Genomic DNA, 27,042 nt, shown 5'->3' on the forward strand with positions numbered 1-27,042 from the left:
CTTTCTCTGGGGAGATACGTCTCACGAAACCCTTGAGTAAACGACCTCATGAATTTGCACCAACCTGTACCCTGAGCCATGATCTGGAATACTAGTGTTCAAGCTAATCAGAACATACATGTGAATCTGTAGGATGGACTGAAAATTTGACTTTAAACAAAAACTCTGGGCTTGTCTACACTGTTCCATCATGTGGCCCACGTGGTGTAAATTCCAAAGCGCACCAAAATGTTGCAATCCAACTGCCCCATGTGCATCTTATTGGCGTGAGCTAAAAGATACTTATTTTTTGTTAACTCAGCCCTGTCAAACCACAGTGAAAGGCAAGCACAATGAAATAATTTGCAATATATGCCTGTAATTTTGTACCTGTCAGTATAACAATCAAGTAAATACACTATTTCATCCTCTGTTTGGGAAGTGCAGCAGAGCTAAGAAATGAACAGTAATTTAAATACACTATTTAAAACCTAGTTGAACCAATCTTCTGTTTAATAGTGTATCAAGTGACCAGTCATTGTCAAGTAACTACGATACTATAAGAAAGAGCATTCAGGGACAAATCATCACAGGTAAAATATTTTATGTCACTTAACAGCCAAGTAGAGTTTCATATTCTCATTCTATAGATTGAATTGAAGAAATCTAACTGATGTGACTAGATTTCTAGGCATGTTCTGGCGAGTACTGCATCTACCACTGACGTATGGTATGACATGTGAACATGCACAATTTTTTTTAAACCATGCCTACAGAGTAGGATCTAAATTGGATGTAAACACATGCAAGACATCCTCTCTTCAATATGGTTAGTACTTCACTAAAACCATTTACCTATTTCCAGTGTAATATTTTTGAACTCAACACCTATTAAAGTTGACAGATTAAGACAGCTCAAAACGAAGAGAAGCAGCTCAGTAGATTGTAATGAGTGCAACAGGTTATGCTTAATGAAAGCGTTTGGTTGTATTTACTTGTCTCTTTACTCCTTACAGACATTAATTTTATGCATGCCATTTTAAAGACATGAAGTAGTTAAACCAAGAAAGGGGACAAATACAGCAAACCATACACATTTTCCTCTAGCAACACAGTACCATAGAATTTCCCTGCTGCACATAATGGATGCATTTCCATCTCTCTTCCTTGGTCAAACATTGGCACAAGTGTTCTTTTTACAATTCTACAATGTTTCAGGATAACAACGGCATTTCATTTTGTATGGACAGTTAAACATGCTCAAGGTTAAGTCTGCAAATAAACGGAGACCGGAAGGAGCCCAGGTAAAGATATCCATTATGTTCATGTGCCTCACTAATGTAAGTTACCACCATTCCATTGGGATCATGAAAGCTTCTTTTGTAGGATCCAGTTTCGCCAAGTTCTATGACAAGGCTATACTTGGGCACAAACTTCATCACAGTTTCTTGACTTAGCAACTAAAGAAAGAAAAACAGCAAGAGTAAGTTGTCACATACAGTTATTTAACCATGAATTACATAAACTAATCATATATTTAAAAGCAATCGAGGATCATGCCAAACCTTGGCAATAATTAGTGAACAAAATAAGTCTTCAGATTTCAGGTGAAAGTTAACTGCATAGATTTAACATTTTAAGAGCACTGAAAAGTCAACTTTAAAAGCATGATTGATAGAAAATTCACTCATATGTGGAGCTCTGGGATTTACTCAGCATGACACTGACGCACATGGCAAGAGTGTTCTCACACAGTTTCACGATGTGGTTGATGCCAGTGGCCAAAAAATCAAACAGATTTTGTATAGCTCTCAACAGTGCTGCTTATTTGTGACTTGGTCCCCAAGCCTGTCTTCCTCTGTTAATATTCTTTTACCATACCCAGAAAGTAAAAAAAGAAAGTTGTAATGCAGCATGGCAACAGAGAGCTTAACTGAGCTGGCATTTCCATCTTAAATGCCTATTGTTAGTCAAGATTGATTTTTTTTGAGAGAGAGAAATTTTGGGCTAAAACTTTTTTTTTTTTTTTTTAAATCTGTTAAAATGTCTGAGGATAAAGAATTCAAAAAGTCACATTGACAAAATGTTTTGTTCTTCCTTTTAATTGGGTTTTAATAAAAGGCAATCAAATGCCAACACCTTATGTTGATGCACCAGTGAGGCTGAGAATTTGATAATACGAAAGAAAATACATGTACAAGTAAGAGAGACCGCTGATTGGAAAGACTGCCTTTCCATTTTATAATAGTGTACTCACTATTGGTAATAGCAAGCCTTAAGTTTGCTAACTATAAAATATGCAGATGATGCCTCCAACTAGTATCATGTGGCTTAACTGCAGCTTTAATCAGAGTACCATGATATCTTCCCATGAAAAAGAGCTAAAACAAAGTATTTTCTTCACTTTCAATAAAGTAGTAAACTGGTTTTCCCCTTATCTTAAATACATTTACCTTAAATATTATTCTTTTAATCCATGGTTTTTCAGATATGAAATCCACCATAGAAAATCCAGGATTGGGTCGAACAGCTGACATGGCTACCCAATATCCCCCAGAGCTGCTTAACCGGATATTATCTGGAAAGCCGGGCATGTTTTCTACAAATATATCTGCTCCACCTTTCATTAATCCAGAGACATAGTATCTGTAAAATCACAACAGGATAATCAGGACATCCTCTTAACCTAAACAAAGTTCATACAATAAACATAAGTTCAATGCATTTTCTACTAAACACAGCTTTTTCTTACTGCTAGCAGAGTGAAGTACAGTGTGACCACATTCTTCCGTCTGATATGCGTCTAGCAAGGAGTACAGCTTGTGCCACCATGCACAAGGATCCAGCTGATGAAAGGAAGAGATTGTAAGCCAGATGTCTCCAGTGAAGGAAAAAACTGGGTAGAATAGGAGTTTTTTCGCCTTGTTACTGAAAACCGCAGAGAGGAAGATTTAGTCTCTCTGAAAGACGTTAGCTAACCTGTATGGTGTAGACTGAGATCAAAGTAAAGCCATAAGAGTATTATGAGTCTGGTTTGGGAAGCCAAATATGCAATGATTTAGCTGAAATACCAAGATTTCAGATTCTCACTATAGCACACCTGCAATATCACTGACATTGTAAGAGTTAGTGGGACATATTCTGATGACTAACATAAAACCAGAGTAACTCCATTGCCTTCTATGGAGTTATTGCTGATCTCTGGTATAGAAACAGAATTTTCCGCACATCATTTATATAAATTGTGGGATTGAGCAATTCAACTCAGTTTACCCATAAAAAACAATATAAAGATATGGTGCTACAGTCTGTCACATCTACCCTATGAACTATGGTAGAGGAAAAGATGTGGTGAGAGCACCAAGTAGAGTGAAGAATTAATTGACTCATGTTTTACAGTCCCCCTTAACTTATATGAGCCTTGCCTCCCCAACTGGGGTCAACTAAATTATAATTTCTAAAGAAATAAAGATAGATCAGAAATAATGCCTATTTGAATTTCAGCTGCTTGTGAAAGTAAAGCAGAGATGCTCAGTGGCTAACTGGAAGTCAGGTTAAATATTCTGAAGCCTGAAAAATCTCTACCAAGCACACTTTTTGAACCCTGCAATCCCTTTTTCCACCAGCCTCACAATAGTTTTGACTTTAGCTCACACTTTATTGTGACCAGAAGGCAAGAATATTAATCTTTTCTTCTTTTAAATCTGAAAAAAAAAAATCACCCAAAACAAGAGACCAGTCCCTGCTGACTGGAGGGCAAAGACACACAATGATATTGTTGTGTGTCCATTTTGCAGAGTGGCAGAGATGTTCTGCTGAATCACACTGTTAACAGATATTCAGACTCTGCAGAGAGCTACTGAAATCCTACCAGTCCCTACCCTATCCACACTAGGGAGATTTTAAAGGTCCCCACCCTTACTGTTTATCCCACCAGTATTAACAGCCTTAATGGAAATGGTCCACCAGCTACAGGCACTGTTTTAAGCACCACACTGATTAGATTTGCTCTGAGCAGGCCAAATTAATTGATATGGTGCATAATCAGTGTCAGCAGCTGTTGACCCATTTCCACTGACTTCCCTCCAGAACCCCAGTGGACCTGGACCAGAGAAAGCTGCACCAGGGTTAATAATTGCAGGAAATTTTTCAAAAATGTCTCTAATGTAGGCAGGGCCATTGTACCACACGAAACTTGTTAACTCCAGCTGGATTAAAAGCTAAGTGGGGGTGGCTGCCTAAAGAGAAGCAAGGACCAAGAACAGAAGAGGCTCTGGATGGAAACCCTAATGACAGCCAGACACAGGGAGAAGGGCTACGGCTAACATTTGCGTTGAGTTATTATGCTTTGAGTTACGAATACAGTTAAACTGGGGTGAATATGGATACTAATGCAGTGTTTGTGCACTTTGAGGTCAGGGTAGGGATTCGGTCTACTCCCTTAATGACTGAGAGGCACCCTTATGCCACAGCGATGGGAATCAAATACCCAGATAGATCCATGCACAAGACTAAAATCTGCCTTGATTACACCCTGTGGATCCCTACTTGAAATCAATAGGATTGCATGAGTTATAAATCAGGGAAGTATTTGGCCCAAGATTTTCTTTTATGCCGTGTAGTCACATTGCTTAATGCACTACTGAAAAGGGCTCAGATAGTGATGAGGATGGTATAAAAACCTATATAAAATAGAACAGAAATCAATTTAAATATAAAGTAATTTGATAAAGTAATCTCACTCACCTCCTTATTCTAGCTAAGGTCGTTTCTGCTACCAACACAAAATCTTCAGCAGGAGAGAGCTGGACTCCATTCGGAAACCTCAGTCCCACCATTAAGACTTTCACTTCTTTTGTTACAGTGTCATATTCAAGCAGGCTAAAGACAGAACATTACATGTGTACTTAAAGTGAAGTGGGATAAGAGTTTGCTCAACTGCATTTTGCTTTGCCAGGCATTTCCCTTCCTCTTATTCCTTCAGGTTTTATATGCAAAGAATATGAGAAGCAGAGCACGTAGGGCATATATAAGTTTATTTATTTATGACCTGGAGAGTGGGGCAGAAATACACCAGCTTTTTAAGGTTGCTAGACAATTTTCCATGAGAGAATTTGGGTAAAAAATGTTAATTCCTTTAATTTTAAAAGGCACATTCCACTAGAGAAGATTTACACAAATAGGCTTTCTGGAAGAGGAGGAAATCTCTTACATTTGTTTCATTTCTGCACATGCCAGCTTCTTCCACACATTCTCCCCTTGCCTTTTTCAGAGCAGTGTTATTTACATGGTCTATAAAGACTCAAAGGGTTTTTAAACACAACTGAGTTGTTCTGGCTATTCTGATTGGTTTGATCTGCTGTAGGGTAAATGGAATGCTGTACATAGATACTTGCCTTCCATCATCTGTGCCTTCCATAACCAAGAACGAATAATCCCTCCTATGCCATTTACTGCTGGAATCTGTGAAGAAGATTTTCCTCCCATCCCGAGTCAATGTGAGGTCATTCACAAAGGACATTTTGTGACCATCAACTGGTTCACTGGTTGATAATAGCATTTTCACGTCACCTGATTACAAAAAAATAAATAGATCTGCCCATCTTTTATGCAGCCATTCCAATACTCTAAATCCTAACACATTCGGGTAGGTGTTAAATTGGCCCAATATCTTTTCTATCCTTAGAAGAGCAGCTGTCAATGATATACACCATTTTGAGTGTGTAAAATTTTAAGGTATCAGCATCTGACACTTTATCAATCCACATCCACGGCGTGCATAGAAATGGTAATGATGAAAAGTGTTAATGATTGTGTTTGCCTTTTTAAAAATTAGCTTATGCATGAGATTTTGTTTCGCTCTAAATATATTTAAAACGAAGCCATTTTTACATTAAAGGGATCAGATACCACCGACCAAGTTTCACAAAGGAGTAGGTTTTCAAATCCATTGAACCCCTAATCTACTCAATACCTTTACTTGTAAATTTCCAAAATGAATAGGATAAATTTGGCTGTGATCAACATTTCTGGTGGAGTGTAACAAAGGGAATATAAATCTTACCTTGACTAAAAAGCTGAAAACACAACCTTAACTTTGATATCACTGCTGATGCACCTAAAATATGCTCTTATTTTGAAAGAGATCTACATACACCTCTACCCCGATGTAATGCTGTCCTCGGGAGCCAAAAAATCTTACCGCGTTATAGGTGAAACCGCCTTATATCGAACTTGCTTTGACCCACTGGAGCGCGCAGCGCAGCCCCGCCCCGCTGGAGGGCTGCTTTACCGTGTTCTATCCGAATTCGTGTTCTATTGGGTTGCGCTATATCAGGGTAGAGGTGTATTTCATATATGTCAATCAACTTACAAAAAGTCTCAACTGAAGGAAGACTGAAATCTGTTTCTTCCAGAAATTCCCTCCCCCTCTCCACCAAAAATGTGGAGATGTGTTACTGCAGATCACATATTGGGTTTTGGAAGCTTTTCCTGTATAACATTCACAGCTCTTACTTTAAAAAAAGGTTTCAGGTTTTGGATAGGGTACATAAGGGAGTTTATTTTAGTACTTGTGCTATTTAGAGACCAGACAGTTTATTCAGAGTGGAATAACTGTACTTAGGCTGAGGCACCCTGTGCAGAATTTCAGCCCAGAACAAAAACTTAGTAACAGTTTTGTATCCCCAAGGGGAGAAGGAGGAGGTTTTTTGTTTTTGTTTTTTGGTTTTTTTTTTTGCGGGGTGCAATATTGACTGAAATACAGCATAAAACTAGTATCACTGCAAAACTTTTACACAAGAGAAGCTTCATATTGTAGAGAGCCATACACTGTAAAAGCTTTTAAAATGTATTTTCATTTAAAGTATAAACTCAGGCCCTGATCCTGCAATTGGAGCCATGCAAGCAGACCACTGTACCATCCTGCAGTTGGCTCTATGGGGGAGCAGGACTAATACTAATGTCTAATACTTAGGGCACTAGCCTGGGACTTGGGAGACCTAGGTTCAAGACCCTGCTCTGCCACAGACTCCCACTGTGACCTTGGGCAAGTTACTTAACCTCTCTGCTTCAGGCCCCCATCTGTAAAATGTGAATAATAGCACTTCCCTATCTCATGTTGGGGGTAAGGGAGATGCAAGGATAAATGCATTAAGAATTGTGAAATGCTCAGGTAATGGGGAGGTACAGAAGTACCTCAGCTAAATATGCTTTTGTTTAGATAAATCAAGCACCTAGATCTATGGATAAAAAGCACTGGGTAGAAGTTAAGTGCTTTCCAAAAGGTAAGCGTCGGTAGCCCTCTTTATGGTGACGGAAACACAGAGGCACGCAATGCAAAGTGATTGGGCCAAGGCCACAAAAGTCAAGCAGAGCCAGGAACAGAACCCAAGCTGCCTAACTCATAACTCAGTGCCCAAAGCCAGGGAGGGGAAAAAACATACCTGTGACAGGATCAATTTCATATATTCCGTAATAGGCATCTGCCACAAACAGGGTATTATTTGGCCCAGCTCTGATGCCAAGGGGTCTCCCGCAGGTGAGCTCATCTTCCCTGGTTCCTTGTGAGATAATTTTACAGCTGTTTTATAGGCACAACAGTTTGTATATAAAGGTATTGAAGCCGACAAGAAAGCCCAAAAATAACAAGACTATATTGCCAGTCCCCCCACCACCACACTTATAAATATATCATGCTTTCATTTTTCCAACAGGAAATGAATTTTAATGATCAATGAATCAGAGCTGCTCGGTTAGCATTAACACTGCCCTCTACTGACTGGCCTAGCAAAAAACATACCTACCCTAGTTAGGGGTGGTTGAATATTTTCCGAATTTTTTCTTTTGACAGAAGTTTGAAATTTTGATTAAACAAATATTGACCAGAAAGTGGCTGTCCTCCTCAAAAAAGTTTGACCTTTTTTTGGTCAGAAAACCCCAAACCAAAAGTATTCTGGTTTTCTGATAAAAAGTCAAAAATTTCTGCTGAAAACAACAAAATACTATTCCTACCTACATGCCTCCAGCTTTCACCCTGACCACACCACACGATCCATCGTCTACAGCCAAGCTCTGCGATACAACCGCATTTGCTCCAACCCCGCAGACAGAGACAAACACCTACAAGATCTCTATCAATCAAGCATTCTTACAACTACAATACCCACCTGCGGAAGTGAAGAAACAGATTGATAGAGCCAGAAGAGTTCCCAGAAGTCACCTACTACAGGACAGGCCTAACAAAGAAAATAACAGAACACCACTACCAGTCACCTTCAGCCCCCAACTAAAACCCCTCCAACGCATTATTAAGGATCTACAACCTATCCTGAAGGATGACCCAACACTCTCACAAATCTTGGGAGACAGGCCAGTCCTTGCCTACAGACAGCCCCCCAACCTGAAGCAAATACTCACCAACAACCACTTACCACACAACAGAACCACTAACCCAGGAACCTATCCTTGCAACAAAGCCCGCTGCCAACTGTGCCCACATATCTATTCAGGGGACACCATCACAAGGCCTAATAACATCAGCCACACTATCAGAGGCTTGTTCACCTGCACATCCACCAACTTGATATATGCCATCATGTGCCAGCAATGCCCCTCTGCCATGTACATTGGTCAAACTGGACAGTCTCTACATAAAAGAATAAATGGACACAAATCAGATGTCAAGAATTATAACATTCATAAACCAGTCGGAGAACACTTCAACCTCTCTGGTCACGCAATCACAGACATGAAGGCCGCTATCTTACAACAAAAAAACTTCAAATCCAGACTCCAGCGAGAAACTGCTGAATTGGAATTCATTTGCAAATTGGATACTATTAATTTAGGCTTAAATAGAGACTGGGAGTGGCTAAGTCATTATGCAAGGTAGCCTATTTCTCCTTGTTTTTTTCTACCCCCCCCGACGTTCTGGTTAAACTTGGATTTATGCTGGAAATGGCCCACCTTGATTATCATGCACATTGTAAGGAGAGTGGTCAGTTTGGATGAGCTATTGCCAGCAGGAGAGTGAGTTTGTGTGTGTGTGTGGGGGGGGGCAGAGGGTGAGAAAACCTGGATTTGTGCTGGAAATGGCCCAACTTGATGATCACTTTAGATAAGCTATTACCAGCAGGAGAGTGGGGTGGGAGGAGGTATTGTTTCATGGTCTCTGTGTATATAATGTCTTCTGCAGTTTCCACGGTATGCATCCGATGAAGTGAGCTGTAGCTCACGAAAGCTCATGCTCAAATAAATTGGTTAGTCTCTAAGGTGCCACTAGTCCTCCTTTTCTTTTTGCGAATACAGACTAACAGGGCTGCTACTCTGAAACAAAATACAAAAGACTTTCCCCCCAACCAGCCCTAACCTCAATACTTCTGACAGCTACCAGAAATTCTCCCTTAGAACAGGCAGTAAAGATCTGTGTTTTCAAAGCAGATATTTAGCACTACTGCCTTTAATGTATATACATGGCTTAGCCATTGACCATAGTGGTTTCATAGGCATATACAGTTGAAATCACTGCAGTTGCCATTGTAAATTCTACTACCTCGACTACTATACCAGCCGACAAACACCACACACAAGTGTGGCACTAGCACCATGTTAGTAATAACCGGTATTTACTTAGTCACCTTCAAACAACACTTTGTTTGCTAAAACTCCACAGAAAACGGCAACTAGACAGCAGAGCAACAGTAGTAGTCCAGGATCTACGCAGAGATTCCATTAGGATTACCAGTGGGTATTGAGTTTTGGGAGAGTTTAAATGCACTTCAAAACATCCCCCAAACTTCCTCGCATAGGCTGGAAAACAGCTGCCTGACTATTCTTTGGGGTGTGTTTGGGGTGTGTTTTTAGCCCTTAGTTTTATTAAAAAGGAAATTACGTACTGGGCCAGATCCTTAGGTGGTATAAGCTGACAGCTCTATTGATGTATATCAACATAGCTCCATTGACAGCAATGGAGCGGTGCCATTTACACCAGCTGAGGATCTGGCCTGATGCATGACAAAGTGATGTAGAAAGGCTAAAACAAAGAAAAGCAAGGGTATGCAGCAAAAGGGCTGTATTGTCATCCTTCACCACATTGCGCCCAGGTATTGCAGAGAATTCCCACCTGTCTTTTGTAGGGGTATATCGACACTGCAGTCAGGATAGCACATATAGACATCAAGCAAATCCATCTTTGATGGAGCTAGCTCACTAAAAGTAACAATGTAACCACGGCAGAACAGGCCAGCTGCCCAAATACAATCCCGCCTGGGATTCCAGCCTGTACCCCTGCTATTTTTTAGCAAGCTAGCTCAATCAAAGCTAGTCTGAAAATACATATGCATGCTGCTTTAAGATTGGGCGTTTAACTCAGACTCTCAGAGCCCTGCTTACAAATTAAGCCCTTTAAAGTAGGCACTACAGTACCTTTAGGTAACATGCAACTAACCCAATTACAAAAACTTAATATATAGCAATTTTAATTTATGCAAATCTTTCCACATTCCTCCTTCAAACAATGTGTCTTATCCACCCAGAAGGGAAAATAAAAGATGAAAGCTTGTTTAACTGATGGAGACAAGATATCTTAGCTATACCTAAATATTTTAATGTCTCCAAATCTCAAACTCTTCAGAGATTACAAAAATAAAATTAAAAAAATCACATCTATAAAACTTTGAAATAGTTAACATTATAAAGCTCCTTTAATCCTGCAGACTATCTAAGTTCTTCACAAACTGTATGCAGCATTACTGAGATGCAAACACATTTGGGGAGGATGACAGCAAGCAGGTGGATAACCAGCAAAGCATAGCCTTCATAACAGAGTAGAGAAGAAATTTTGGCCAAGGGAGCCAGGGCAAGTTGTTATTTGTTTTTACACAGTCTTTATAAAAGAATTAACCCATGTAATCTTTAATGGTAAAAAACGCTGAGCAGGACCTGTGTCTTTCACATAGCTTCTGAAATAGCCACAAATTAAGCTGTATGGAACTCCCACTTGTCTGCCTTGAATGATAGAAGAACTTAACCTTTTGCCTATAGGTCCAAGACATTTTCTCTCTTCTCAAGTTTCTACAAGTTGAGAGCTAGATCATGCCATTTTGGTATATTCCAGAGTAAGGGGAGGAGCTCCAATGCCCCAAGAGAGCACAGTGAGGCATCTCCCCCAGAAAATCACAGGTATACAGGTGATCATGGTCACTAATACCTTCAAGGGGCATGGCCCACTCTCCCAAATGGGGCAGAGGGTTTAAGAGCATGGTCCAACCTCCTCGCTGCCTCTTTTGCTGAAATACACCCCAGAGAGATGGAACAGTGCAATCCTTCCGTTTCCCCAAACCACAAAGAATGCAGTACTGCCTGGGCTATATACAGGCTGCATGAAGTTGAGTAGATGAGCAGGGAAGAGGGATAATACACGCTCCTGGTACTCCCCCAGCCCACACCCCTACGTAAGAGCCACATACAATCTTGTCTTGTATTAAAGAAGGGCAAATCTAATTTGTCATCATCATCAAGGCTCTCTCACCAGGTATTATAGAAGCATTTGAATGCTCTTAAATAAGTCTTACTGTAACTATGCAAGCAGCACCATGTGGACATGAAATCTGACAGCCAAACCCATCAATGCATGTGAAAACAGGAAAGCACAGCCCCAAGCTTGCCTAGGAAAGCTGTGCTCTCTTTGGCTGTCTCTACAGGCAAACACCAGAAGTGAAATATACTACTGATGCCGGGCTACAGCAATACTTTACTAGTGCTTCCACTATGCTGCAGCTGCATTACTGCTGTAAGCAAGTATCCACAGGTGCAAGGGATGTTAGCCAAGACTTTCAGACCTAGAAACCTAAAGTCAGGCTTCCGAACTGACTCACTAACAAAGGTCATAAATATATGCAGCTTCCACCGACTTCGTGAAAGATCATGAGAGAGGCATATTGTCATGCACACATTGTTAATATTCTCATGAACATTAGTTTAACATGTTGGAGTACATGACATTCCATGAGAACTCATCAGCTTTGCATAGGTACAATGTAGCATACGTAATCAAGGAAATATTGAGAATACATGTCAACTAAGCATGGACATGTTACTGTCGTCTAAAATCCAGCTACTGCACACATGCATTATGCTGTGAAATATGTGAAGATGTGCACCTGCAAAAGAGAGCAAGATTGAACACTAACTTATTAATCATTACAAAATTATCCCATAGTCTTTTAACTGAATGATAAAAGTGTGTAATGGTCATTATTTACTTACTGCATGGACCCTGGCCAAGTCTGGCTAACGTTTTTATTTTCCCATCTTCAATTTTTAGAATCTTTCCATCAGCTGTGCCAGTAAACAGCACATCTGTATAAACAAATGGTATGATTAGCTTGGCTACAAAACTGCTGTAATATACAAAATCTTTTTATAATAATGTAGCACAAATGTCAGCATTGAGCCCACATTCCTCCCACACAAAACGTATTCACTTCAAACACATTTAGTTAAAGATAAATTCTTCCCTATTTATTCTTGTACTTCAACTGAAGTGAGCGGAGAGTGTGTCCAGGCAACTAAATCACTCAACTAGCTAAATTGCATTCATTCAGATAAAAAGGAGGAGTTGAGTCTCAGAGTAGGTCGCTGGTTTGAATCTGACCATGGACATTAGTGATGGTTCTGTGGCCTCATGTCAGTGAACAGATTTCCACACCACCAAAAAAAGAATCAGACACCACCGTATAAGTCACCTTTGTTACTAGTTTCAACAGGGATGCCACCAACTGAATTATCCTCTCATGCTAGAAATGGTTCCTTCAGGCCTGAAATACACAAGCCGGGATGTTTATACTGATACTGCTTAGGCTGTACCTGATCTGTGAAAAGATTACTTCAGCTCAAGGAATGAATCCAGCACTTCGTCATCCAAAACCAAAAATGTTGCTCAGTCAACATTTTGATGCTAAGTCACATGACAGCAATGGGACAAATTCGTTCTTAATATGCCATGATGAGCTCAAGCCCCTCTCTGAACTTTGCCATGGTTCTTTTACAAAAAAAAAAAAAAGGTACATAAATGATGGGTTAGAAGAATTGCTAAACTGTTGGGCTTTTAAACCTCCAATTTAGCTGCTTGGAAGTGCAATGGTTTACTCCAAAACTGTCAGAGGAAAAACTATTTTGATCTTCAAGAAAGGAACAGTGTCTACTTCCTCGAAAAGTTCTAAACTTCCAGCCAGGTCAGAGGTTACGGCCATCTGAAGGCCAGTAATTTGCCTGCAACCACCACCTAGAGAATAGAATCTGAAAGGCTGACTAATTGGGAAGCAGCAGACAGCATCCATATTTTGACTAAACACTTCAACACGTTTGTGGAGCCAGGCAGTAATAGCAGAAATTAGAGAATGAAAGACTTTGGTAATGATTTACTGAGCACTTTCCCCATAAGTTAAAGATAACTAGGGCTTTAATAGATCTTTCTAGTTAACTAGGAAACATGGCAGCAAGAAATGAGGTAAACATACTGTACTAATCAATTCCCACCTTTAAAGGAAACTGCAGAGAGACTGTCTGAGAGAGAAAACTGAAGCTCCAGCTCTTTGTTTACTGTTAGCATTGAAACACCCAAAAACCTGATTCTATGGCTAGGCCTGAATCTCACCACTTTCAGGGCACACTGCAAAATCCACCTGTCACAAAGGCACTTTCCTAAGAAATGGGCACAGAGCCCGTAACTCCATTTGAGTCTGGCCCTTCTGATAAGAAGCTGCTCAGTAGGACACAGTGTGGAGCTAGTAAGGGCTTTCCATGTAATGGGACAAATTTATTTAAAAGCACCTCCAACGCATGTATACAGCAGTAATAAAATTTAATGTTTAGGGATCTGATTTACCATTAAATACAATTTATTGACAGTACATTTTATCTTACTGAAATAAAGCTTAATACTCTGAGAAACTCAATTACATAATCATACAGGTGGATAGTTAAAAAAATCTCTATAACCACTGCGACCTAGTTAAAAAGTTACCCAAGTGAATATCGGAACAATAGTTTCTACAGTTAGGACCTTGATGTCATTAAAGGCCATGTTCCAGAAGGGTAAGGATTTCTTGTGATATCTAAATTACTTACTCCCGGGAAAGGAGGTTACATGGAGATATGTAGTTCTGAGCTGGTGGTTGCTGACCCAAAACAAAGCTAAATTGCAGACACATGGAAGCCTGCACAATTTGGTATCCAAGAGATATGTGGCTGAATCAAACTCTTAGCAAAGAAACAACAGTGAATCCCTAAATCCCTAAAGTTTTCCGGTGCTTACCACCAATACTGGCAATAGATTCTGGTCCAACAAGTTGGTTTTCAAATATCCTCTCTGCTTGTCGCAACTTAATATTTGGCTCTAATGCACCAGTCAGGAGGGGGGGTTCTTTGAAGCTGTAAAATCAAAATGCAGGTCTCATGATTTTATCACAGAACAGGTACAAAGTCAAATACACTTGAGCAAAAAGTTGAGCAATTTTTCCAGCTTGCCAACTACACTACAAACATGACCGCCGTTTTTGAAACAGTATTTTTCATTTTCCTGGACATCAGCAGACTTTTCTGATGCAATATATCAGCTCTAGCTTGCATCAGGTCTTAGGAAATAAGAGAGTTTTACAACACTAGCGTCTTGATGTTCATTTAAATACAAAAAGAAAAGGAGGACTTGTGGCACCTTAGAAACTAACCAATTTATTTGAGCATAAGCTTTCGTGAGCTACAGCTCACTGTAGCTCACGAAAGCTTATGCTCAAATAAATTGGTTAGTCTCTAAGGTGCCACAAGTCCTCCTTTTCTTTTTGCGGATACAGACTAACACGGCTGCTACTCTGAAACCTGTCATTTAAATACAAGTCAATTTCAAAGATGTGGTTCAGTAATCTTAAATAGTTGAAATAAAATTCAATTCAATGTTGCTACTTAGCTAGTTGATGTTATTATGGCCCCAATCCTTCAACTGGATCCATGCAGATGGACACTTGAGTCCACACACATCTGATTGTAGGTTTGATGCCAGTAGGAGACACAAATCATCCTAGAGAATTATATTCTATACTCCTGAAAGAGCCTTACTAATTGTGACAAACACCTCACTTCAACCCTGATTCTGTGCTTATTTACACATATGACTAATCTCCCCACTGAACGTACATGCATAGTTATGTAACAGCTGCAATCTTGGCCAACATCAGGGTCTTAACCAGGATCTCCACAGCTAAAAGTCTCTGAACTAAAGAGCTATGCTTTCTGACTGGGACCATAACAGACTCTCAGCATCTGTGGATTGGGAATAGAGGGGGCCACACACTGACCAGTAGGTTACATTTACTTACATGAATAAGCTTTGAAGGATTGGAGCCTGTAAGCCTGACTGATGTGCCTAGTAGCAACTGGGAAGGTAGAGAATTCCAATTTCTGTTACAAATAATCTAGATACATTTAAGTACAGCATTAGCAGAGCAGTGATAATTAGTTTGGCTTTGAGGGTGCTTTTTTAAAAATCTAGTAAACAAATTAGTAATATTCTTAGGCTCATATTCTGCAATCTGATCCATAGGGGGTCTGTGTTCAATGTGGTTCCCCATTGACTTCAGTAAAACTTCATGCAGGCATAAGGGTTCTCTGCAGCAGATACGATTGCTGGACTACAGTCTTGGACTGTAGCACTTTGGGACAGACACTGTGGCCTTTGTATGTATTTGTATAGTGCTTATAACAATGGGACCCCCAACCCTACTTCTGCACACTACTGCTTGATATTAAACAAAAACCATAAAAACTCTATGAAATTGAGTCCCACCCCTGGCTCACACCTTGGGCTGTCACCCTCAGGCTCAGGGTGGGGGGAGAACGGCTGCAGCTGTGAGCCCCGCATGGCTGTCAGTGCCCCCACTTCAGCTGGTGCAAGCACTCCTGGTGAGGACACACACCATCAACAGAAGGAGGATAGTGTGGACACCAATAGCTGATTGAATTACTGTGGTGGCTCTAGGTCAACCTAAATGTAGTCTACCTAATTTTGAAGTGTAAATAAGCCCTCAGTAACTTCATGAAAGTTGACTAAATCTTATCCACCAACATAGAACCAGTATTAAAAGTTACCTTGCAATAAAATTCAGTTAAAACACAGCTCACCTTAGAGGTTGAGGGTCTATTGGACATTCCAGAAGAACTATTGCTCCAAGCAAGGGAATAATTAGGCACACAGCCAAAATCAGGAAGGTCATACGGAACACCTTGCTGCTGTAAGTACTGCCACACACAAACAAACAAGTTAGGATTAGAGCATAAACACAACCTTAAGTTTTTAAGAATTCTCATCACAAAATTGTTTTTGAAAAGCCCACTTTTCTGCTTTCATCCCCACTACACACACACCTCTTCATGCTCAACCACCTGCTAAATCATGTAGTCCACATAAAATCAGGTCTGTCATCTGTTTGAATACAGTATTATATGTATACAATGCATGGATACTCTAGTTATGATACATCAGAAATACATATGGATAGACTACTACCTACCTTCTAAATTAACTTTGAGTCCAGTCTGGAAACTTCAATTCCAGTAGCTAATATTGCTGCCAAGAATAAGTTACCTCAACTAACTGGAACAAAAGAGCTATTGAAGTACTTTAAAGAAACACTTCCTTAATTTAGTGAGACTTATCTTGAAACTCATAATATACGGTTGTGATGTTCCAATCTAGTGTTACCTGGACTGGTTATCTGCTAGATCACTCCAATCTTTGACTCTGGGAGCCAGCTTTACCCCGCTCTGCTGTGAGAACCCCCACTCCTGGGCTGTTCACGCACAGCCTCTGGCATGTACGCTGCTCCCAGCTACTTGAACCGAATGACACTAGCCAGTATCTCTGGTCCCAGACACAACCCTAAGAACTTCCGTCTTGCAGTGTCCAGTTACGCCCGCTGGACGCTGCAAGCTTATATTAGTTCATCAGTTTAACAAAGAAATTGATATGTACCAGGCTGGTTATCCCAAGGGGAGTCTCTGCCACACTTCAAACCAAACGCACTACTTCATGGAGAATAAACAAACAGATTTATTAACTATGAAAGATAGATTTTAAGTGATTATAAGTCAAAGCATAACAAGTTAGATTTGGTCAGATAAAATAAAAGCAAAATGCAGTCTAAGCTGATCTGAACACTTTCAATGCCCTTACAAACTTAGATGCTTCTCACCACAGGCTGGCTGGTTGCTCTTCAGCCAGGCTCTCCCCTTAGATCAGTGCTTCAGTCACTTGGTGAGGTGTCTGTAGATGTAGGTGGGAGAGAGAGCATGGCAAATGTCTCTCCCTTTTATCATGTCCTTTCTTCCCTCTTGACTTTGCCCACCCCCCCTTTCAGAGTCAGGTGAACATTGCCTCATTGCAGTTCCAAACTGACCAAAGGAAGGGGCGGTGACTCACTCGAGAGTCTAACAGATTCTTTTGTTGCTGCCTAGGCCAGCGTCTTTTGTTTCTGTGAGGCTGGGCTAGGCTAGTCCCATATCTGCCCTGATGAGGTGTTTATTTTAAGCTATGAGGATACATTTTCAACCTCATAACTACATAAATGAAATTATAACCTATAACATTACTGTAACGATAACATTACTATAACAACCAAGCTCAGTGCATCACAAGCCTTCCGAAGACACCCAATATGACAAACTTTGCATTGGATACCACACAATCATTTTATAAAGATGAACATGGGAGTGTAGGATGTTTCCCCAAGGTACAGAACGTCAAAAGAGTGAATATGAATAAACCCTTCAGTTCACCCATTCAGGACACAATATCCTTCAAAACATGAAACAAGACACTGAACTCTAAAGTAACAAGTCTAAAACTGAGAATGTGTGAACAGCAAGCTAATCATGCCGCTCAGAAAACAAAACAGATATACAAACAATACCTTCCCAAACCCGATGGCAGAATTTTGCCCTGGGAGTACAACAGACTTCCAGAAGATATAGTAAGGCAGCCCATCTGCTGACAGTAGCCTGTGTTCTCCGTATTTACCATGAGAACCATGTTCCTCACTCTTGAAAAATATCATGATCGTGACAGTCTGTTGCTCTCTGAAGTTGGCCAGAACTCTTCCTTGGAGTTCAAAGGTGTAAAAGCCAAGAATTATCCCCAAGTGTCTACAGAGAAAATTCAAGACTGAATACAGTTCCTCTGACATGACCCTGACAGGTCCCTCAAGTCCTGAAATGGATTAGATTTTACACATTTACATGGCCCATATTAAGGAAAAGTTAGTATATGTGACTCCACTTTGGTTTGGGGCCCACCATTGTCTAAAAGCAAGCACATCATGCACCAGGAGGAGTGTTCCTTAGATACTGCATTCCTGTGAAAACCCTCCCCCTTGTTTCCAGCCTGTCTCGACTCCCGGTTTCTGTTCTTTGTCTGTTCCTAACTCCCTGCCTCCTGGCCTTGTGATGTGGGCCTCCCATCCTGGTAAGAAAGGTTACTGATGCATTGCTTTAGGACCATGTTGTGTAGCTGAAGTAATAATTTAGCACGGGGAATGTACCTAGCAGGGACAGGGGGTAGATAAGGAAAGGGTCTGTCTATTGGCTAAGGTTTCCGATGCACGAGGGCAACATGCTTTGCTAAAAGGTAGATAATCTTTGTATAACCTGCATTCGGGGTCCCCTTCTGACTAGCAGGGGGCACCACGCTCGAGCGTAATAAACTTAATATCTTTGGAAACTCTGCAGTTGTAGACTTTGTTCGTGTGCCTCAACCTAGACTCGAACTGCGCGTGACCTATCAGGTATAATTCGCAACACCCAGGTAGAAAGGAAAATATATACTGTTTTTCTGTGCAGGCACACCAGGGCTGCACAACCTTCCTCGATGCAAACACGGTCATCTTTTGGGAATGGTTCTTGCATAAATTTTTTTTTTTACTGTAACAAGCCCAAAGACACAGAGTAAGCTTCCAGAGAAGAAAAATGCATGGATTTTTGGAGCGTTTGTGGCTTGAATTGAAAAGGCAGCCACTGAGACTTTCAGCTGCTCTCTAAAACAGCCATTGGCATATACCCGATCTCCTTGCAGTATCAATTAAACCAACAGCAATAGTACCTTGTGATGGCATACATTAATCCTTGGAACCTTTCCAAGGTATTGTCCTTGATCAGCCAATCATCCAAATAGGGGAGAAATGTGTGTCGCCGCCCTGTGTACAAATATCGCTGTGACCACTAGGCAGTTAGCACGTACACAAGGTGCTGACACCAGCCCTAGAGTTAATCTTTGGGATTGTTAGTGCTGTTCCCTATCTGAAAAATCTAAGTAGAATTGGATTTGTTCCTATTTGTGTGTAAGTATCCACAAATTTGAGCATGTAGCTAGTCATGTTCCTTTTGCAGAGGCATGATTGTTGGCAACCCAGTTCTGACTGCAACTGACAGGATCTATTGTTGTAGAGCCTGGCCACTCTAGGCAGGCACTGCTTGGTAGCTGCTCAGTCAGAATGGGCACAGCACACAGCAGGCCCTTCCAGGAGGCGTTGCACATACTAAGCTGTCCTGAGGCGACAGCTAGGCAACAGACTACTTGTGGTAGCGTTGAGCCAGACTGAGGCCAGGATATTTGGCACAAGGCTGCCCCAAGGCAGCAGACAGGGATCAGGCCAAAAATGCCATTGTCACTGCTTTGTTTGTTGCCATGAAGATCAACCCTTTAGTGCTCTTCCACAGTTCAGATGCTTTCCAAGGGGACCACCTATGGGTGTTCCCCTCCCGCCAGTTATCTTTTGCATTTTAAAACCGTTCATCTGGAGCTGTGTGTTATTGGTAGCAATTGCTCCACTTCTCCCTCCTGTGCACCTGCACCAGCCCTCTCACGCTTCTGGGTAACTCAGGAAGTTACAATAGCATTCCCCATATCAGGCTCCTCCATCTTCCTCAGCTGCATTACAGCAGCAAGCCCCATTTCCAATCATCACCACCTAAACTGAGCCATTCTGGGAGCTGCCTTAAACCAATTCCTTCATCTCCTCTAGGCCAAGCATCTGCTGTCCCTACAACAATCACCGTGTTTAGAACTTGCACCTCAAAAGCTTCAACACCAGCTTCCCGGGCACTCCTGGCCTCTGCACCAGCAGCCTTGGAATTGAAAGGTGGAAGCAGAGAATGAGAGGCAGGTAGAGGTCCTGATTAAAGTTGGCCTCAACTCTACATCTCTATACATTAGTTAACCAATAACCGAAACCTCTCAAAAGATATAGGCTCAATATCGTCAGAACTGTCAGAAATCACTCTGAGCTAAGAGCTTCAACCAAAACCTCTTTATAACAGCTGAAAACTACTTAAAAAATAAGTGTGCATCAGAGAGGAAACTGAAACTTAGCTGCTGAAGCCCGCTTAAACTTCAGTAAAATCTTGCTTTCCAAGGTAAAGGTTACATTTCTGACCCCAACTAAACAACTGACAAAAGAAAGAAAGGGTACGAAAAAGATTTGAAACCTCACATTCCTATGATTCAGGAGCTGCTAAAAATCCCTTTAATAAAAAAAAGACAGAATACAGACAACTCTCTATATTCCAAACTGTGGGCAATAAGGTGAATGACTGGAGTTAAAATTTACTAATTTTGATAAGCAAGATGTGAATCCTTAGATAAGATTAGACCTCAAGAACCCAACATATCTGGAATCCAGCTCTAGAATCCTAAAGGACAGACAAGGTCTCCAGCAAGCAGCACAGTAATGGCCCCTCTTTCTGATTGAAGAGGCAGAGAGATACTTCTGGAAGCAGGAAAAAAAAGATCAGGCAGAAACTAATGGGTTCAAGAGTCAGCTGTGTCCTGACCTCCAATGCAGCCTAGCTGGATAGGTGCTGAATGGGCCTGGAAATGATTTTGCTAAAGGCAGTGCAGCTTCATTCCTTTTTCCAACAAAACTCTCAGTTGTCTACTAATTTAAAAAAACCTACTTCTTTTGGGAGGTGAACTAATTTACACTTGCCATCTAAGATACAGGAAAATACAAAACACACCATAAATGAATCACACCCCTCTTGTAATTGGTGGGCAGAGTACATATCCACAAACATCCCAGGCTATTCAAGCTAGATCAACAACTTAGATATTGGGAAAAAATACATGTAACTCTCTACAGTTGCTTTTTTGTTAGACACTGTTGGTTGAAATAAATCATTGTGTCTCTTTTTCTTTATATTAAGATCACTTGAGCTCAAGAGCACTCCATAAATGTATCCTATCACATTACTGAAAACAGTACATTTTCTTTTAAAATAAGGAAGGAAAGCCCTGGCAGATGGTTCCTTTGGACCAAGCCAGGAAGAGGGGGCTGCTGAAGCTGGCTTATCATCTTGGAGCAGGAAGTATCGAGACAGGTTACCAAAGCAACCATCCCTAATATTTCTTCCATTTCAGAACAGTGTCAAGACAGAAGGAGGGAGACTGGTGCAACAAGCGGTCCCAGCCACTGGACTAGTGCAGGACACATCAAGGCAGGAAAAAGAAGTTGTCAAAGTAACTGAGCCTGGCTGGCACCTCCTAATACCTGGAAAAACTGTTGAAACAACCAGTCCTTGTAGCCACATCCTCTTAGGCCAGGAAGTGTTGAAGCAGCAAGAGGCAGATTGCTGAGGCAGCAAATCTTGTTGCACCTCTCTGACAGAAGATATGTCAAGGGAGTTAAGATGTGCCATATGTACCTTATAGGTGTACACCCTTAGTCTGAAGGATGAGAGCTCCTAATTAGAGAAGCATGGCAACCAGGTATACTATAGGGCAATACACAAACAAAGCCACCAATGGCAGCTACTTTCTTCTGATGAACCTGGATGACAAAGGAAAGAGGAAAAATAATTTGCAAGACATCAGGATCAAAAGAAACAGAAAACCAATATAATCCAAGGCTGTGCAAATCACCAACTGCCAAATCCAAGACAAAAAAACAATTAAAAAGGTAGAAAATAAAAATGGCCACAATCACATCAATCAGTTATAACTATTACCTTTAGAAATGTGTAGTTTATTCCCTGGTTATGCAGATTTACATGAAGCTTACTGAATAAAAAAATGACAGTTTAAAATGGAATCTTTTAATCTAGTTGTGTTGAAAAAACATTTTAAAGCTATTGCATTATATGGCCTAAACTTAAGTATGAACTGTAAATTTACACTGCTGCAAAACAGTCAATAGGACAACACAAGTACAACCAAAAGCAGAACTTGGCCCACTGAACGCATCCGATGAAGTGAGCTGTAGCTCACGAAAGCTTATGCGCAAATAAATTGGTTAGTCTCTAAGGTGCCACAAGGACTCCTTTTCTTTTTGCGGATACAGACTAACACGGCTGCTACTCTGAAAGAAATGCAGGAGTAACTCTGGCCTGGTTAATGTGTATTTGTGTTGTTTTAAAAATAGGTTTTGACATAAAAGTCTCAAAAGCACAAAATAGTATCGCTCAATTAAAAACCTCTTCTGCCAGAGAAATCTGTTAGAAGTATACAATGTGGGAAAAGCCCACCACCTTTAGACTCTGATTATCCGCACCAAATATAGAGTGAAAGTCTGACATTCCCCGGTCCCTAAAGGAAGTACGATGTTGACCAAGAAAAACACCAACAAGAGACGTTGCAAAATGGGGAATGGTTACAACATAAATACTATTTACTCCAGAAGAGATCTAGGGATGAGGGGAATGAAGTGCCATGAGAGGCCTATGAAACAAGAGATCTGAAATACTCCGCCAGGCCATTGCCACCTACACCCCCAAGAGATCTCTCTTCCATGTCTAGACACCCCTTTTCATGTAAAGACCCCAGACACCCAAGCATTAGCACCCCACAGTGTACCCCAAGCCACCACAAGGTACAAAGCCAGGCTCTGGCCACTAGCACCTCCTCCGTCCCCCTACTGCCCCCCCTCCCAGAGGGAGTGCCCCAACCCCCATTTCCAGTGCACTAAAACTAAACCATGCCCCACTCCCCCCCCTTCCCTCAGCAAGGTCAGCTCTTCCTCCCTCCCCCTCCTACTCCCCCCCTTCCCTCAGCAAGGTCAGCTCTTCCTCCCTCCCCCTCCTACTCCCCCCCTTCCCTCAGCAAGATCAGCTCTTCCGCCCTCCCCCTCCTACTCCCCCACCTTCCCTCAGCAAGGTCAGCTCTTCCTCCCTCCCCCTCCTATTCCCCCCCTTCCCTCAGCAAGGTCAGCTCTTCCTCCCTCCCCCTCCTTTTCCCCCTCTTCCCTCAGCAAGATCAGCTCTTCCTCCCTCCCCCTCCTACTCCCCCCCTTCCCTCAGCAAGGTCAGCTCTTCCTCCCTCCCCCTCCTACTCCCCCCCCTTCCCTCAGCAAGGTCAGCTCTTCCTCCCCCCCCTCCTACTCCCCCCCCTTCCCTCAGCAAGGTCAGCTCTTCCTCCCCCCCCTCCTATTCCCCCCTTTCCCTCAGCAAGATCAGCTCTTCCTCCCTCCCCCTCCTATTCCCCCCCCTTCCCTCAGCAAGATCAGCTCTTCCTCCCCCCCTCCTATTCCCCCCCCTTCCCTCAGCAAGATCAGCTCTTCCGCCCTCCCCCTCCTATTCCCCCCCTTCCCTCAGCAAGGTCAGCTCTTCCTCCCCCCCCTCCTATTCCCCCCTTTCCCTCAGCAAGGTCAGCTCTTCCTCCCTCCCCCTCCTACTCCCCCCCTTCCCTCAGCAAGATCAGCTCTTCCTCCCTCCCCCTCCTATTCCCCCCCTTCCCTCAGCAAGGTCAGCTCTTCCTCCCCCCCCTCCTATTCCCCCCTTTCCCTCAGCAAGATCAGCTCTTCCTCCCCCCCCCTCCTATTCCCCCCTTTCCCTCAGCAAGATCAGCTCTTCCTCCCCCCCTCCTATTCCCCCCTTTCCCTCAGCAAGATCAGCTCTTCCTCCCTCCTACTCCCCCCCCTTCCCTCAGGCGGGATCAGCTCTTCCTCCCCCATTTCTCCCCCCACCCAGCAGCAAGGTCAGCCCTTCCTCCCCAGCGAGGTCAGCTTTTCCTCCCTCTCCTCTCTATCCACCCCCACCCAGGGGTGCTGGGAGCGGCCCACACCTGCCATCCTTGGCCGCCTGAGCGGGGGTGTCCTCCGTGATGACCTGGGGCCGCACAGCGCGGCGCTGCCGCAGGCCCTCAGCCTCATTCATGCTGGCCAGCGCCTCAGCCCACCCCGGGCCCACACAGGCGCGCCCCGCCCCATAGCGTCCCGCCCCCCGCTCAGCCCCGCCCCACAGCGCCGCGCGCGCCCGAGCCCCGCTCAGCCCCGCCCCACAGAGCCGCGCGCGCCCGAGCCCCGCTCAGCCCCGCCCCACAGCGCCCCGCGCCCGAGCCCCGCTCAGCCCCGCCCCACAGCGCCGCGCGCTCCGCTCAGCCCCGCCCCACAGCGCCGCGCGCGAACCCGAGCCCCGCTCAGCCCCGCCCCACAGCGCCGCGCGCTCCGCTCAGCCCCGCCCCACAGCGCCGCGCGCGCCCGAGCCCCGCCCCACAGCGCCGAGCGCGCCCGAGCCCCGCTCAGCCCCGCCCCGCAGCGCCGCGCGCGAACCCGAGCCCCGCTCAGCCCCGCCCCACGGCGCCCCGCGCCCCGCTCAGCCCCACCCCACAGCGCCGCGCACGCGCGCGAGCCCCGCTCAGCCCCGCCCCACAGCGCCGCGCGCTCCGCTCAGCCCCGCCCCCTCACTCAACCCTGACACCTAAGCAGCCGTAGGCCCCGCCCCCTTGCCCGGCCCCGCCCCTCCGCTGTGCGTTCTGTCCGGCCAACTGGAGGACACAAAGCCCCGCCCCTTTCTCCCACAGGCACCCGCGCGCCCCGCTCTTTCAAATCCAAGCCCGCCGCCTCACGAGCCACGCCCACCGTTCTGGGCGTGGGAGCGGCCATGTCGTCGCCCGCGCAGAAAAATGACGTGTACGGCAATTAGCCAATAGTCGCCGCCGGCTGTTGGCGCGAGAGGAGGCGCGCCGCCGGTTGCGCGGGTCGGGTGGAGTGACTCCCGTCGTCCTTTTCGTCCCCTCAGGGCTGAGCGGGACGGGGCTAGCCCTGCCCCCTCTCGCCCGCCGCTGGCCCGGGGGCGGCTCCGTAGCTAGGCCCGTCCCGCGTGTGCCGGGTTCCGCCCCTCAGAGCTGCCGGCGCCGCCCTGCCCTGTTCGCGGCCAGGCCCCTCCCGCAGCCGCCACCCGCGCAGACCGGGCTCCCCCCGGCATCCCCCTCCCGCTCCATCCTCCCCAGGGCCCTCCACAGCCTCCCTTGGGGGGGTGGTCCCTAGCCTCGCTCAGTGCCGCCCGCCTGCGGACAACGGTGACTAGCTCCGGGTAACGTCCCTAGAGTCACGTGTCCGCCCCCCCCCCCGGTCCCTCCGTTACAACGGCTGGGGGCTAGGCCGCTGAGCGGCTTTCCACGGAGACCGCATCCTCCTTCCGGCCCCCCCGGCTCCCAAAGAACAGCTCCCCGGGGACCCGCACGGTAAGCCTCGTGGTGCTCCGGGCAGGCGTTTCCCGGTGCCTGTGTGACCTGCCGAGCGGCTGATCCCGAAGCCTGCCCCAGGCGGGAGTGCCCAAGCCAAACCCGCCTGGCGGTGGGGCTGCGTCCGCTTGCACCCAGCGCCTCTTGGGGCCAAAACCCCACTAAACTCCAAGGGAAACGGGAGTTTGATCTGAGGAAAATGGGAGGAGTGAGGGCAAAGCCGAACGACAGTGGGTCCCTAGGCGCTCTCAGGTGCGGTGCCACACCGTGCTCTCCATGGTTTTGCCCAGGTTTATCATAGGAAATAACTGTGTGAGAGCTGACCTCACTCTGTCTCTGGATTCATGACTATTTACATATTTATCCACAGGCAATAGTCATTGAGCCCGAGAAAGAGAATGACTAGTCCAGTGACTGGGGCAGCCACCTGGGAGGTGGGAGAGCTAGTGTTTAGGCCCCCTGCTCTAATCACTTTGTCATTTAGCCTCAGGAACAGCTTCAACAGGTGACGCTAAAAGAGCCCCACATCAGAATATCCCACAGCTTGGTGGTTAGAGCACTCTCCTGAGAGATAGGATTTCAACAGGGGTCTCCCTTCTCCCCTGCTAGCAGAGAAAGGGGAATTAAACTTGGGTCTTCCACATTCCAGGTAAAAGATATAAGGTGGGTGCTGTTCCCTCCTCCTTCAGGTGGATTTTGGGTGAGACTTGAGCTAGTAGGTGTGCTCAGAGGCTCAAGCTCTAGGCTGCTTAAGTTGCATGCAGTGCCTATCTTCCCTGGGTTTGTGAATCTCTCTGGGGCTTAGGGAGGCAGTAGTGTGAAAGCCCCAGGAAATTTTTACAGCAGAAAGATGCTGAATGAGATTTAGGTGCCTACAGCAGCAGCCAAGCAGGAGTTTTGTGGCTTGCAGTGATGTGTAAAACTGGGACTTAGGCACCTAAGTTACTTCGATCACACCCAATAATTGTCAGGGCAACTAAGGTCCTGATCCTACACCTTTACAGTTGATGAGAACGTTGCCATTGAGCAGAGGCTCAAGCTGTTAGTGAGAGAAACCTGGTTAATGGAGGTTTCAGAGTAACAGCCGTGTTAGTCTGTATTCACAAAAAGAAAAAGGAGGACTTGTGGCACCTTAGAGACTAACCAATTTATTTGAGCATAAGCTTTTGTGAGCTACAGCATCCAATGAAGTGAGCTGTAGCTCACGAAAGCTTATGTTCAAATAAATTGGTTAGTCTCTAAGGTGCTACAAGTACTCCTTTTCTTTCTGATTAACGGAGAACTTTTGTACACATTCTGGTCAGGTGTCAACTGTGAACCGTGCAACTGAATCTCAAAAAGCTGGCTGCCACAAAAAGACTTTATTCAAGAGATCTTTACTGCATTGTGAAAATTTTTGTATCCACTAGATGGCACTAATAAGCTGTACTGATAGGATAAGTTTCAGAGTAGCAGCCCTGTTAGTCTGTATTTGCAAAAAGAAAAGGAGTACTTGTGGCACCTTAGAGACTAAAGGTACCACAAGTACTCCTTTTCTTTTTGATAGGATAAGATAGCCCTGT

The 27,042-nt window shown here is 44.1% G+C and overlaps 1 protein-coding gene across 2 annotated transcripts; it reads right to left on the minus strand.

Annotated features, from left to right (window-relative positions):
• Positions 1 to 566: 566 nt before the first annotated feature.
• APMAP (adipocyte plasma membrane associated protein) lies at positions 567 to 24,207 on the minus strand. Of its 2 annotated transcripts, none has more exons than XM_077814256.1 (9): positions 24,080 to 24,207; positions 16,156 to 16,272; positions 14,297 to 14,412; positions 12,247 to 12,339; positions 7,425 to 7,541; positions 5,376 to 5,550; positions 4,726 to 4,860; positions 2,433 to 2,625; positions 567 to 1,439 (listed from the first exon to the last, which is right to left on the minus strand). In XM_077814256.1, the coding sequence occupies exons 1-9, from the start codon at positions 24,169 to 24,171 to the stop codon at positions 1,230 to 1,232; spliced, it is 1,248 nt and encodes a 415-aa protein (XP_077670382.1). In that variant the 5' UTR covers positions 24,172 to 24,207; the 3' UTR covers positions 567 to 1,229. The 2 variants fall into 2 exon arrangements, with proteins under 2 accessions (XP_077670382.1, XP_077670383.1); XM_077814257.1 differs by lacking the exon at positions 24,080 to 24,207 and adding an exon at positions 21,727 to 21,851.
• Positions 24,208 to 27,042: the final 2,835 nt, after the last annotated feature.

This window comes from Eretmochelys imbricata, chromosome 3 (assembly GCF_965152235.1).
Source record: "Eretmochelys imbricata isolate rEreImb1 chromosome 3, rEreImb1.hap1, whole genome shotgun sequence".
Classification (NCBI taxonomy): Eukaryota; Metazoa; Chordata; order Testudines; family Cheloniidae; genus Eretmochelys; species Eretmochelys imbricata.